The sequence below is a fragment of the Nymphaea colorata genome, chromosome 4 (assembly GCF_008831285.2).
Source record: "Nymphaea colorata isolate Beijing-Zhang1983 chromosome 4, ASM883128v2, whole genome shotgun sequence".
Lineage (NCBI taxonomy): Eukaryota > Viridiplantae > Streptophyta > Magnoliopsida > Nymphaeales > Nymphaeaceae > Nymphaea > Nymphaea colorata.
In genome coordinates this window covers 22,491,316-22,505,522 of record NC_045141.1, presented here as the reverse complement: position 1 = coordinate 22,505,522, position 14,207 = coordinate 22,491,316, and the positions used below count along the sequence as shown (strand labels likewise).

Genomic DNA, 14,207 nt, shown 5'->3' with positions numbered 1-14,207 from the left:
TTATCCATAATGACGGCCCCGTCTTAACCACTTTGAAAGCGAGGAGTGGGGCTAAAATCAAACGCGCCCTGTGAAATCATCAAGAACGACCACGACCGTCAAATTTCCATTATTAGCTGAGGAGATTTTAGAGTGTCTTAGCAGCGCTATCTGATAGAATGCACAAGTAGCTGCTCATTGCTCCCAGTGCCAGGTGAAATTTCACCGTTGCTTTCATGTGTTTAATTTCTTTAAATGACAGAAACCAAAGCCATGGCGACCCACTGGTTCAGCTAGCCGTTATAATGCTGTTAAAGTGAGCTCCTTCACTATGGGGCCCAAAGACCAAATTGAGCCATGTGGGTGCTGTCACCGCATGGGCCACAGTATGTATGTATACGGGCTCCCCATGCCATTTGCAGTGTTATGCGCTAAGAATTCTCGAGAAAAGATCCCCACCATCGAGGTAGAAACTGGAAAGCACTCGATTTTTTACAGAAACCTTGAATTGCCAATGAGTTCACAACTCTCTCAGGCCTTTCAACATCCTTGCTCATTACCAGCCTCCTTTTCCTCATGTGCCCACGATGGAACAGGATGATGGGATCGTGGCCTTTTCAGCTTCCTTTCAAGACCTTCACTATAAATGCGGAAATGGGAAGGCGTTCTTCTCAAGCAGTATTCGATCGGTCGATAATACAAAGAGAGAGAAGAGACCCGCAGTGCTTTGTTTAATCTTGACTGCCAACTAAATTTGAGGAGAGAAGGAGAAATCCGTCTTGGTCTGTAGAAGAAATGGTGGGAATCTTCTCCAGGTTTTCTTCGGGAAGAGGAAGCCACCGAAGGACTAGATCTTCTATGGTAGGTCATTATTTTCGTTTTCTAGTCGGAGATGGCGGGATTTCATTTTATCCGTTGAGCTGTTAAGCACGAAGGTTGTCTTTCGTGAGGTGGACTTGCTACATCGGTTATTGTATGCTCCGCCGTGGGTTTTGGGTTTTTTTAGTACTCCATGGTTGTGATTTAATGCCTTATGATCTTAATGGAAATCAATCCTGTTATGCTTTTCTGTACTTTTGTTAAGAGTCTGTGGAAACATCTGGTGTTGGCTTTTAGCATAGCCTGGAAGATAATTGTCAGTTTCTCAATGCTGGGACACGGCTTGAGGTTGAAAAAATTGTCATAAACTGTGCAAAATATTGATATGGAACGCGGAATTTGTTGGACAGATTCCAGAGGTCTCTCTTCCTTCTTTTCAGGTGGAACTCTATAATTTACCTGTCCATGTGTTAGACCGCCGTAAAGCTAGTTGAGTAGTGAAAGTGGAACAAACATGATGCTCCCCTCTGTTTACCTTGCTATTTACTCTGGGTTTGGGTTAACGAGAATTTATGGAAAACAATGGCCACTCAAGAGGTTTTAATTTTGTTGAAGAACAAGGCTTCACATGGCATGCCAAGGACTATATGACTCATGGAAGGTGCCTGGTTCTTGTGTAAATGCCATTCTAATTTTCGTCCGTTAGTTAACGCGCGCTCAGATGCTTTCCATATGTGCATTACGTCAAACGGAAAATGTTAGTTTAAATCGAGTCTTTAGCAAGAATGAGAAGAAAACCAGTTCTCTATAATCTGTTCTATCATTTATGTCGGTTAACCATGCCAGTAATGCCTCCTTCTTATAATCTCATGACAATTTGCTGTAGTAATCTTTCAACTTTCACATGCGTCGAGAGAAAGCTGAAATTACTCTACTGTTGTAGTACAGGAAACATACAGTGTCTTGGTCGTCAAAAGAATGCCTACTGAGACAAAAGTTCCTTGTTCCTACCTGTCGAGGGGGAAAAGAAAATTAGAGGAAATCCCATGACGTTCCTCTTTCTGTAAAGCCTTCATGTTTTTTCCTCTCTCTCCCTCTCTCTCTTTGTCCTTTTACATTTAGAATGCTCTGGCATGTTTGCTGTCAAGAAATTTTGAAGTCTGATATTATGTCAACTACAAGAGAAGAGCATGCATCAAACCACACTTTGAAGTCTTAGATTCTGATCGTTAATATCCATCTGCAGAACCTTTCATTTAAAAAATTAGAAGTTTGTCTTGTCCTTGATATGCTCTCCTGCAATTTTTTCCCATAAAGCTTCTATCCTTTCTCCTTTTCAACTTTCTTTTTACTCATCATCTTCTTGTATGTCCTAAAAGTGAGGGTTTGAGGCATCCCCATCTTGTTACTTGGAAAATGATTAAGCTCTGCCATTTATTTCAAGCACCTGCTTGACTTTTGTCTTTTATATTGTCTTCTCTTCTTTAGCATTAAAATTAATAAATGAAATTAAGTATTGATATTTTTTTTAGCAATTAAGATTGTTAGCAGAGCTAATCTGCCGAATATAGTCCTCTCTGGCAGAGTTTTACTGTTGTATACAATGTCGTCTGTGTATGTCTTGTTAGCTAGCGAATAATCTGACATGAATATTGTTTCTATTGTTATTGGTTCAGGACGAGGTAGAGACTGTGCTCCCAGACTCCGAGATCAATTCTGATGTTGCTTTGGTCATACCCCATGAAGTTGAAACAGTAGGTGATTTTAAGCCAATTGAACATCCCACTGAACCACCTGATAGTGATCACCCAGTGACATGTCCAGCTCCAGAGCCATCAATATCAAATGTAAGCAATGCACGCTGTGTCAAACGAACTTATGGTCATTTTTCACTGCCACGGGCTTCTCTTTTTCTTTGGTAGTTAGTTCATGCACATGCATGATTTCACATCATAAGCATAGACAATAAAAGATAGAGTAATAACGCATCACCTATAGCAATGATACATAACATATGATCTGCAGAGTAGTATCTGAAGATCTTCCTGATGTCAAAATGAGATTGGCAATTTTTATTAGTCAATAAGTGGTCTAGAATGCATGTTGTGCATGTCCATGAATCTCTTTTTTCCATTTATTTACTTGTTAGTCAATAGTGAGTGGTCCAGAATGCATGTTGTGCATCTCCATGAACCTCTTTTTGCCATGTATTTACACTTGTAATTGATTCCTTTACCGTTCTCACTTGTGACTTTTTATTATTTTCATAACGTCTTTGTGCATGCATGAAAACTTATACTTCATGGGGCACGTAAAATTTTTGCCACCTGGGAAGATAGCCTCGTAGGGAAGATAGCCTCGTAAGTTTTGTACGCAACATGCAACATGGGGGAACTCAGACCAGAACATAGATGGTTGATTGTACCTGAATTGTCTTATTGAAAAATTCCTGTAGTAAAATTTCCAGTCTGATGAAATCCATGGAAAAATCTCTTAAAGATGTCTATTCATTTTGAACCACTATGAGGGAAAATATCATAAGTTCATGTTACTTATATGAAGCCAATAGTGAGAAAATATAACAGAATCAGACCCCTCTAAAATCCATGTCCCAACATTCTGTGTGGTGGTTCTCCTGAGAATTTGCTTTCCTTATTTGTCATTGCGTGAATGTGCACCAGATATGCAAATTTCAGCAAATATTGCTATGTCCTCATCTTGTTCAACTTCCAGTATGTAACCCATCATGATAACTTGCAAATTAATATGCTCAGCGACCTTAATCTGTAAATCTGGAAGCATGCATTGTACGTGTTGTCACACCTATGTCCGGCAAGGGGCATGCCTTGTTATTCACTTTGTGGCCGATAGCTAAGAAAAGATTCATTAGTTAAACACAAAGTTACTGTTCCTGATTGCAGAGATTGTTTGCAGCCTTCTTTATTAACTTTCTTCTTTTGCCATAGAAACAGTTTGCTTGATAAGCCATTTGCAGGAAGTCAAACTTGTCAAATTAGCTTCCCTTCTCTGTAACATTGTTGCAGTTTCTCATATTACCTTCAATTGCAATATTCTCAAATTGATCAGTTTACATCCCATTTTGAAAAATACATGCAGGCTGTTACTAGTCCAAAACATGTATATAAGAAATATTCAAACGTATATTACTAATTAATAATGGTCTTGATTATGATTTGATTATAGAATCCTTTCTATAGGTATCCATTTCACAGCACTTTGATGCAATTTCCTTTTTGCTGTTTGTGATCTAAAAGTTAGCTGTGGGCTGTCAGCCAGTATTTCTGCCAGCATGATTTGATATCCGGTACTTGATATTGATTCTCTTTTCACTTACAGGTGACAATGTTTTCTGTTTTTCTGTTTTCGGCAAATAACCCTTTTTTTGTTTTTCAACTGATTGCCACAATAATCTGCTGGAGTTTTTAAAACGGAGTACTTGTAGAAAGCACAAAACGGAGTACTTGTAGAAAGCACACCAGCTTTTTCTCCCTGATTACGGCATACCTACTGGAGCTCATCTTCAGAGCTATGATAATCTGTAAGCACTTCCATCAAAATTGAGGATCTTGAAAGGGATAAGCATATTTTTTGTGTCCATAATTGGCAATCAATGTCTCTTCTCCAGGCCAAATTTTCTTTTCTAGGAAAACTAATCTTGTACGAGATTGAGGAGCTAGACCAAATGTGACAGCCATCCCTTCCTGTTTTTTGTTGTTATGCTAAATACCATTTAATGCTTCAAATATTTTGGGCGCCATTAACTGGAGATTGTTTTTTTCCAATTTATAAGCATAATGACATTTATTGCATGCTAAACGTAATAGGAAGTCTGTTCCACAAGTCGGTTGATCAAATATCCTTAGCAAAAGTACAATTATTATCTGAAAAAAAACAGTTGGTAACAAAACCCGAAATGGAATGGGGGCATCAGTAAGTGTATGCTGATTTCTGAGTGGTCAGGTATTTCTTAGGTACTTGGCCAAGATTATTGCACATTGCCTCAACCATTCCCCTGTTATTTATTTATTTTCTGTCACAGCTAATATTTCATAATTCAGCATTATGGTTGACAACTTGGCATGGCAGGACGGGAAAATGTGGAAAGAAAGGATTGCTGGAAACTCACGGAGGCAATCAGATGTGTCTGTCCTCAAGGATGAAGAAACACAAGGCCCACCTGAAATTGCAGTTATCAAGTATGCTTCTCCTGCATCTATGCCTGTACGACTACCAGTAGGTGTTCCTGATAAACAGAAACGTGAAACTTCTGAAGAAGTGTAATTCCCACAGAAGATGACATCAAAAAATCTTCGCAGGTTTTCTGCTATGTGGTATATATCAGTCTGTATACTTAAAGCTGCAATTCTGTGTTTGCCGTTGTGCTTCTTGTAATGAGTCCAGATTGGAACATTGCCATGCTTATTACTTAAATGTAATTTCTGGGGAAGTAAGAATGTTCCATAGGATCTTAACGTAAAGTAGAGCAGCTGAAGGCGGCTCAGAAATGCGTTAATTTCCAATTTGAATGCATGTTTCTTTTACACTTTTACTTTTCTCTGTCAAATAATTCTATCAACTGTCGTCAAAGTAACTGATGATGAGTGTCTAAACCAAGTGGCAGGAGTCCGGCGCATGCTGTGCATGGTAACAATAAAGAACACTTCAAGTTGAAGATGAAGAGTCTGATATTCCAGTCAAGTCTCGGAGGGTGTGAAATCTGAGACTGATATGAAATCTACAGCCCACTGTAATCAAACATTGGATTTATAAACCTAGATTGAGGTGTGTTTGTTTTACAGCGGATTTGATATATGAGTGATCTGATCTGCAGCTTTGAGGTCGGACCCACCCCGTCAAATCTGATTTTTACATGTAATGTGGATTTAAGATTCATTTTACTAAGGATCTTCCAAATCACACCTTTCAACGCAGCTTTGAGTCAAGGGCAACCTGAGAAGCAAAAAACACAGAACGAAGGGATGGAGCGCCTTGGAACATCTCGCTTCAGGAACTAATAGAAATGCTTCAGCATCATAACTCGAAATTAAGTGGTTCTCTTCCTATTTGGCTTTTCTAAGCCGACCACGGTAGATTGAATTGTTTGCAAGTTGCAGGTGTGAACAAAAGGATTCTTTTATGATGAAGCAGCGAGTGACCGGAAGACAAAAATTTCCTTGCACTTAATTCACTTTTGCACTCCTATGATCGTTCTTTCATCAGCAGGTAATGATCATGGCATTATATATATATAAAGAGAAAGAGAGAGAGAGAGAGAGAGCTAAGCTACATGTGCGGTACAACAAGAGCAATGAGATTGAGGAATAATTCCCTTTACATCCACTTTTGCTCCGCTGTCCATTGCTGATGTCCACATTGATAATTTTATCGCCTAGTTGGCCGGAAAAGGAGCGGAGTCGAGCCAAACCGATCATGAGCTGGAAGAAAGTACATTTCTGGGAAACTAGTGCGCACTAATATTTATCCTGTTTCCTAGCCAAGGGAGGTTGGACTTAAAGACTTTCAAGGTTAAATTAGATCTCAACATGATGCTATTGCTTCTTTGATCTTGTCGAAGGCTCGACCATTTGTGTCAATGAACTAACGAGCTGGGTTTGCATATTAACTCCGTTGATCACTCTGACTAAACTCCTTCTACAATCGCTGAATTAAGCTTGTAATCAAAGATCTTTAATTTCCCATCGTTTGCATTCTTTTCTCCTAAGACTCATTTTTGAGTAGTAACTCAATATTGAACACGTAATTAGTCAGTCGCGTGCACCTGCGCTTTCCCCAGATCTATCTTTCTTTCTCTCTCTCTCTCTGTCTCTTTTCCTTGGAAATGATGCGTAATGCCTGGTGTATAGCGGCTAGTGGAGAAGGAAGAAAATGGTGGTGCTGCTTCACTTTCTTGCTTGCCTCTTCCTTCCCACTTTCACATACTCCCCACCCTAAGTATTCGCAGAAAAGGACCCCCAACTCCATTCCTCTCTCTCTCTTCCTCTCTATTATTGTGATCCATGGTGACACCAGAAAGGGGTGCCTCCCAGCAAGGCATATCTATCTTCGTTTTACAGGGGACCCAAGTGATGAAGCTTTCCTTCTTTCTCAACAAGGACTTAGCTTGTTGATGCGATGATCATTAGGTTAGTGCTTCAACGTCTGCCATTTGAGATATTGAAGCTTGGTTGGTCAAGCTATCGGATTTGACAAAACAAGTTTGAGAAGACGAGAGAGAGAGAGAGAAAACAGATCTGGGCCCAGGCTTGATGTCCACATATGTTTATAAAATGGTATCTATGAATGTATGCATGTAAGACTGTTTTTTTCTGAACATTAAAAGTTAAATAATTAGTTTAATACTTTAATCGCCTCAACGGGTGTAGCGCAACCGGGTGGCAAAGCGGCTTACACTTTGAAGGGATCTAAGGTTCCAATCTCGTGTTCGATGTCATGCACAAATGTGTTACTTAGGTTGCAAATGGTGGCAAACATGACTAAGTTGAAGTATGGCCCTAAGTCTACTAGGCCGCGAAACATGACTCAGTTAATTAGGTTGATTTTGGTATTGGATAAGACCAGATTGATGCCTTATATAGAAGAGCTCGGACAAGTATGACACACTCAAATCTTTATTTTGTTGGCTCCAATATCATAACATACATTTCAGAACAAATACCTCTGCTTCACTGGACATTACCTGGATCCAAACTGAAAATAAGATCCAAACTTTGCATCTCAGATTTAGATCTTGAATTAGCCTGATATGGCCTTTGAAAGTCAATGAACCGAATTTATCTGATTATTAGTCAAATCCATATTCATTATACAGTCTTCCATTCCGGGTCCATCCAACTCTGCGACCCAACCAACTAGAGTTGGCAAAGACGTGTAAAGATCCAATCCCTGAAATGGGTTCTGAGGCCGCATTGTATGCCAGATGATGACTAGAACTCTCTCGCTCAGCAGCTTGTATCTGGGTCATGGAACTTTACCCAAAAAAAAAAATCCCGCGACAAGGTCTCGTGTCCTCGATGCTGCATTCTAAAATTTTTTACCGAAATAGCCCCGAGTCTCGCGAGTCATCGATCCCCTCGTTGACTCGGTCTCAGTGGGCCCACCGGTACACAAGCGTCTCGGCTTAAGTCTTCCAATTAGTAATCGATTAATCCAGGAAAATTGATTATATAAATACCTCTAGCCCTTTTTCTACCGTTTTGATCGGTAGAAGAGAAACCCGTTCCCCCCCCATAAAAAAAGAACAAGAAAAAAAGAAGAGAGAGGAAAATAAGTTAGCTTCGGCTCTGAGAATTGTTCAGCCGATCTCTTTCTCATTGGATTTCGCTTTTCTCATTCCTCGTTGAAGATTTTTTTTTGAAGGAATCGATCGGATCGCTTCTGTCGACGATATGTTAGTTTTGTTTCGATTCTTTTATATCTGCTGGAGAGCGGGGTTTTGGACGGTGGATTACGGTCTCTGATTTCCTTTCTGTGCTGCGGATTTGTTCAGTTGGAGAATGCGGAGGTGATCGACGAGCTGGTTGAGGTGCGCGATCTTCTTTTATTGATTTGTCTTGGGATTGCGACTTCTTTAGGGTTTATTTTCCATCTTTGGTGGATTGTTTGCACCATGTCCAGCCTAGCCAAGTCAAGCTGTACTTGGCAGCTCACGCACCTCAACCAGCTCGTCGATCAACGTCGATCAACTGCGCATTTTCCAACTGAACAAATACGCAGGACAGAAAGGAATTCAGAGACCGTAATCCACCATCCAAAACCCCAATCTCGAGGAGCAATAAAAGAATCAAAACAAAACTAACATATCGTCGACAGAAACGATCCGATCAATTCCTTCCAAAACAAATCTGCAGCTAGGAATGAGAAAAGCAAAATCCAATGAGAAAGAGATCGCCAGAACAATTCTCAGAGCCGAAGCTAACTTATTTTCCTCTCCCTTCTTTTTTTCTTGTTCGTTTTTTTTTGGGTGGGGGGGGTGGAGATGGGTTTCTCTGTTGCCGATCAAAACAGTAGAAAAAGGGCTAGAGGTATTTATATAATCAATTTTCCTTGATTAATCCATTACTGAGTGGAAGACTTAAACCGAGACGCGAGCATACCGCTGGGCCCACTGCGACCGAGTCGACGAGGGGATCGATGATTCACGAGACTCAGGGTTACTTCGGTAAAAAATTTTAGAATGCAGCATCGAGGACACGAGACCTTCTCGCAAGTTTTTTTTTTCGGTAAAGTTCCATCTAGATTGACCCAAATACAAGTTGCTGAGCGAGAGAGTTCTAGTCATCACTGGGTTGAAATCAAAACAGCTAGCCATTGCATTTATGGTGTGAGACTTGGATAAAAAACGAGACACTCGTCAATTAGAGTACTGCACATCTACAGTTTATAGTATATAGGAGTTTATAGTATATAGGAGTAGTGCCCATGAAAATCACCATTTTCTATTACATCATGATTACATTTTTTTATCGCAGAATGCCATGAGAATGCTTACTGGTACTGGGCTTTACTGTTTGCTTTACAACTGCTGGATATTGCAGTGTCTCCATTTGAACAAACTCTGGATTCTAATTTAGCAAAAATGTGAATAACAACTGCAGTGGTTTGTATTGATTTATTTGATTGCTAGCCTTTCATTACAAGTCATAATGGAGAATGCATTGAAAATTTAGACAACTAAAGATATTTAAATGACCATATTTGCTGTCAAATCGAAAGGATATTGAAACTAAACAATGCAAACAAAGTGGATTTTAGCAGATAAGAGTTTCAACTCTAAATTTAGAGGCATGAAAGAACAAATGCGCACGATCCATGAATACCATATTATATTAAAGATAAGTATATGAATTGAACTTCTTGAGGTAGAGTATGGTTGGCTGAGCCTAGGCCCTAATAACATATATAATATGAAATTATATTTATATTTTTTATTCATTTTTATTTACAAATACTGTATTTCTATATTAAACATGAATATTTTATTTTCTTCACTAAAATTGAATCGAGTCTAGCTGGACTTGGGTTCAGATCTTGATGAACAGGCCTCGGGTTCGGCCATGGCATAGGCTTGTAGGATGGCTAGAGCCTGATCCAGGCCGATGTCAACAATACTTGACACTTTGTTAATGTGATATGAAGGTGGTTCAAAAAATGGAACTACCATTTGTTCTTTTGTTCTCTACATATCATAAGAGTGACATGCAAAGATAATACATACTTGAGTGTTTTGAATATCCATAGAACTTTCAACATGTCATCTCCAGTTATGCTGGATATAGAAAAAATTGAGTGGTTAGACTTGCTTCTACTATGTGCTTTGACATTTCTTCTTTATTTAATCCTTGGCATGCATGAAAATTCTTACATCGTTGACTTGATAAGTTGATTGACTTTCCATTCGTTTTCAAGTTAAGCTCATGGCTGCTATCTACAGTCTCTTTATCATCAATAAACCTAATAGACTAATCTTTTACAAGGTAGCTATCTGTTTCTCTTTCTTATTTCCTAGAGAAATCCAATTGAGGTTTCTACGAAATCAGTACTGTACTGGCTTTACTGTTTGCTTTACAACTGCTGGATATTGCAGTGTCTCCATTTGAACAAACTCTGGATTCTAATTTAGCAAAAATGTGAATAACAACTGCAGTGGTTTGTATTGATTTATTTGATTGCTAGCCTTTCATTACAAGTCATAATGGAGAATGCATTGAAAATTTAGACAACTAAAGATATTTAAATGACCATATTTGCTGTCAAATCGAAAGGATATTGAAACTAAACAATGCAAACAAAGTGGATTTTAGCAGATAAGAGTTTCAACTCTAAATTTAGAGGCATGAAAGAACAAATGCGCACGATCCATGAATACCATATTATATTAAAGATAAGTATATGAATTGAACTTCTTGAGGTAGAGTATGGTTGGCTGAGCCTAGGCCCTAATAACATATATAATATGAAATTATATTTATATTTTTTATTCATTTTTATTTACAAATACTATATTTCTATATTAAACACGAATATTTTATTTTCTTCATTAAAATTGAATCGAGTCTAGCTGGACTTGGGTTCAAATCTTGATGAACAGGCCTCGGGTTCGGCCATGGCATAGGCTTGTAGGATGGCTAGAGCCTGATCCAGGCCGATGTCAACAATACTTGACACTTTGTTAATGTGATATGAAGGTGGTTCAAAAAATGGAACTACCATTTGTTCTTTTGTTCTCTGCATATCATAAGAGTGACATGCAAAGATAACACATACTTGAGTGTTTTGAATATCCATAGAGCTTTCAACATGTCATCTCCAGTTATGCTGGATATAGAAAAAATTGAGTGGTTAGACTTGCTTCTACTATGTGCTTTGACATTTCTTCTTTATTTAATCCTTGGCATGCATGAAAATTCTTACATCGTTGACTTGATAAGTTGATTGACTTTCCATTCGTTTTCAAGTTAAGCTCATGGCTGCTATCTACAGTCTCTTTATCATCAATAAACCTAATAGACTAATCTTTTACAAGGTAGCTATCTGTTTCTCTTTCTTATTTCCTAGAGAAATCCAATTGAGGTTTCTAGGAAATCAGTACTGTACTTGTTATGTTTTTGTATGAAGAGGCATTTGGTTTTCCAACTGCATTTTTTATTTCTTAACTCTTCGATAATCATTATCTACTCATCGTCCAGGAATATGGATCAACAGGACGCATGGTCACGACTTGTGAATAGCAAGTCTGTGACGTTCAATAAATGCAATTTCCCAACAGTCAAATGGTGGATTGTAAAGGTGGATTTATTGTCTTTTCACTAAACATGCAAGATTTTTCACTATGAAAGACCACCATGAACCTTGGTTACATAATGCATAGAACAATCTTAAAGAGTTGAAGTTCTTATAATCTTAGCAACAATAAACATAGAAAACTAAATCTGATTTTTGTGGAAAAATTTTCTTTTTCCTTTATCATTAATTTTGATTGATTTTGTTGGGATTCTTTCCTTGAATCTCTCTAGAATGGTTGTCTTTCAATCTTATCGTTAACATCATTTCTTAAACTGGACGATGAATCTAAAAGTCCAAGTTTGCTGCAGAACTTTGTAAAATGTTATCATGCCATTTCTTTGACAGTGATTCGTCGAGCCCAAAATTTGCTTCATGAAGTTTTTTGTGAAGGTAGATCGTGCTTTGGCAGCGATTTAGAAAACCCAAGTTTGATTCCTCAAGATTTTCTTCACAAAATTGAGTTGGTGAAGAAGACAATGATGTATTTGGTCGTCTGCAGGCCACCTATGGGCTTCGATGTTCTTCATCAAGCATCTTGCTCTAATACCAAGTTAAAAAATAAAGAAGAAACAAAAGAAATAAAAACAACAATGAAAAGATTTTTTTCACTAAACGTGCATGGTTTTTCACCATGGAAGGCCACTATGAGCTTTGGTTATACAATGCATAAAATGAGTTTAAATAGTTGAAGTTCCTATAATCTTTGCAACGATAAACATGGAAAATTAAATCCGATTTTTGTGGAAAGATTTTCTTTTTCTTTTATCATTAATTTTGATTGATTTTTCTGGGATTCTTTCCTTGATTTTCTCTAAAACGGTTGTCTTTCAACCTTATTGTTAACACTATAATTTTGACAACGATAAACATGTGAAACTAAATCTGATTTTTGTGGAAAGATTTTCTTTTTCCTTTGTCATTAATTTTGATTGATCTTGCGGGGATTCTTTCCTTAAATATCTCTAAAACAGTTGTCTTTCAACCTTATCGTTAACACAATGAGACAAAGATAGTGGAGGTGCAAGTACAGCCGCTTTGGTGGATCTCATCGACAAAGGGGCTTTTAATGGCGAGGATCAAACTATAGAAGACCCTAAGGCCTTCGACGGAGCCCAATTCTACAAGGGCCGTCGCCATCGGGCTCATCACCACCTGACCCACGAACACGTCCTTGTTGTTCCTTTTCACCAGATTTTTTTTCACCATCTTGGGAAGTCCCATATAAATATAATTCTTAAAATGTTTTTTTTTGTTAAATTGACTGAGAAGATAGTAAAAAATTGCAACTGTTTTATAATTTAAAATAAGCACGAGAAATTAACATATCTGCAATCTAAATGCACCTAAAACATCTTTTCACAAATTTATAGATCCAATATATCACAAATTTATAGATCCAATATAAAACAAACGGGAAATTGGTAGATTACAGGCTGCTAGGTTAAAGATAAAAACCAGATCCTCTATTTTTTTACTAAAATAAAACCATCATAATATGTTTATAAAAAACAATTTGATATAAAACATGTTTTATTTTTAGTTGTTTTTACAAACAACGAAGATTTTTCCATGGTTAAAATTTGGACGTTATATTAGTCATTTAATAATTAACTTAATGTCTATTTCTCATCAATTTATTCATGAGACCATAGCAGTAAATAAGTTTACATCGCTAAAAAGAAATCGCTAAAAAGAAAAAGTACTTTAATCATTCCATTTAAGCAGCCTGATTTTTATCCCTAACCTAGTAATATAGGACATACAAATTGCTTATGTAGTTACCTAACTAATTTTAATATTAATAAAAATAACTAATTTGAATAGTTAAAAAAGAATTAGTAATCCTATATTGTATAATTAAAGAGGCCAATAAAAATCAGTCAACATACAATTTGTTGATATAAATGTTATTTTAATAAAATTTTCCATGTACCCAACTAATTTTAGCAATAACCTTGGCCTTAAAATCAATATTTAAATACATTAATTTAGTTGTAAAACTCATAAAATCCAAAAATAGGGCAATATGAGCCTAGCCAAACAATACTGCTTGACAAAAAAGTTGTTCCTGGTTGATAAATCGAGGCAAGTTTTGTGTTATTTTAACTTTTTATGTGCTTTTAACGTTGACCGAATGTTGCACAATTAAAATATCTCACAGCAACCACGTGATCGATATACCTCACCTTCTGGTTAAATATTTTTTAACATCTTGTTTTAAAAGAATTAATATAAATTTTAATTGACTGAATTTACTGGGTCAATTAAAAGACGCCATTTACTTGGTTGACACTTTTACAATCCTTTTAAGATTTTTTGAAGGATGGTATATAATTACCAAAATTTATCAAGGGTGAAATTAAAATTTTTGGAAATGTTAAATAGTAAAATCTTATTTTTCAAAAATTAAAGGACCGTGTCAAACCTAAATTTGGGTTAGGCGATTAAATCGCAGTCCGAATACCAATACGCTTAGTAACTAAATCTCAATTTTTTTATCAAATCAAACTAAATAGATGAATCTATATGGTTGGTTGAAAGGTGCATCGTTGTATAACTAGCACCGACGCATTTCATGACCCCAA

General features: G+C 37.2%; 1 protein-coding gene across 3 annotated transcripts; it reads left to right on the top strand.

Moving 5' to 3' along the window:
* The first annotated feature begins 406 nt into the window (after window positions 1-406).
* Window positions 407-5,715, top strand: LOC116252070 (uncharacterized). 3 transcript variants are annotated; one of them, XR_004172062.2, is made up of 4 exons: window positions 407-840; window positions 2,475-2,645; window positions 4,906-5,150; window positions 5,441-5,715. XR_004172062.2 is itself a non-coding variant. In XM_031626114.2 (3 exons), the coding sequence occupies exons 1-3, from the start codon at window positions 775-777 to the stop codon at window positions 5,098-5,100; spliced, it is 432 nt and encodes a 143-aa protein (XP_031481974.1). In that variant the 5' UTR covers window positions 408-774; the 3' UTR covers window positions 5,101-5,368. The 3 variants fall into 3 exon arrangements, 1 of the variants encoding a protein (XP_031481974.1); XR_004172061.2 differs by having other exon boundaries at window positions 408-840; window positions 5,435-5,715; XM_031626114.2 differs by lacking the exon at window positions 5,441-5,715 and having other exon boundaries at window positions 408-840; window positions 4,906-5,368.
* Window positions 5,716-14,207: the final 8,492 nt, after the last annotated feature.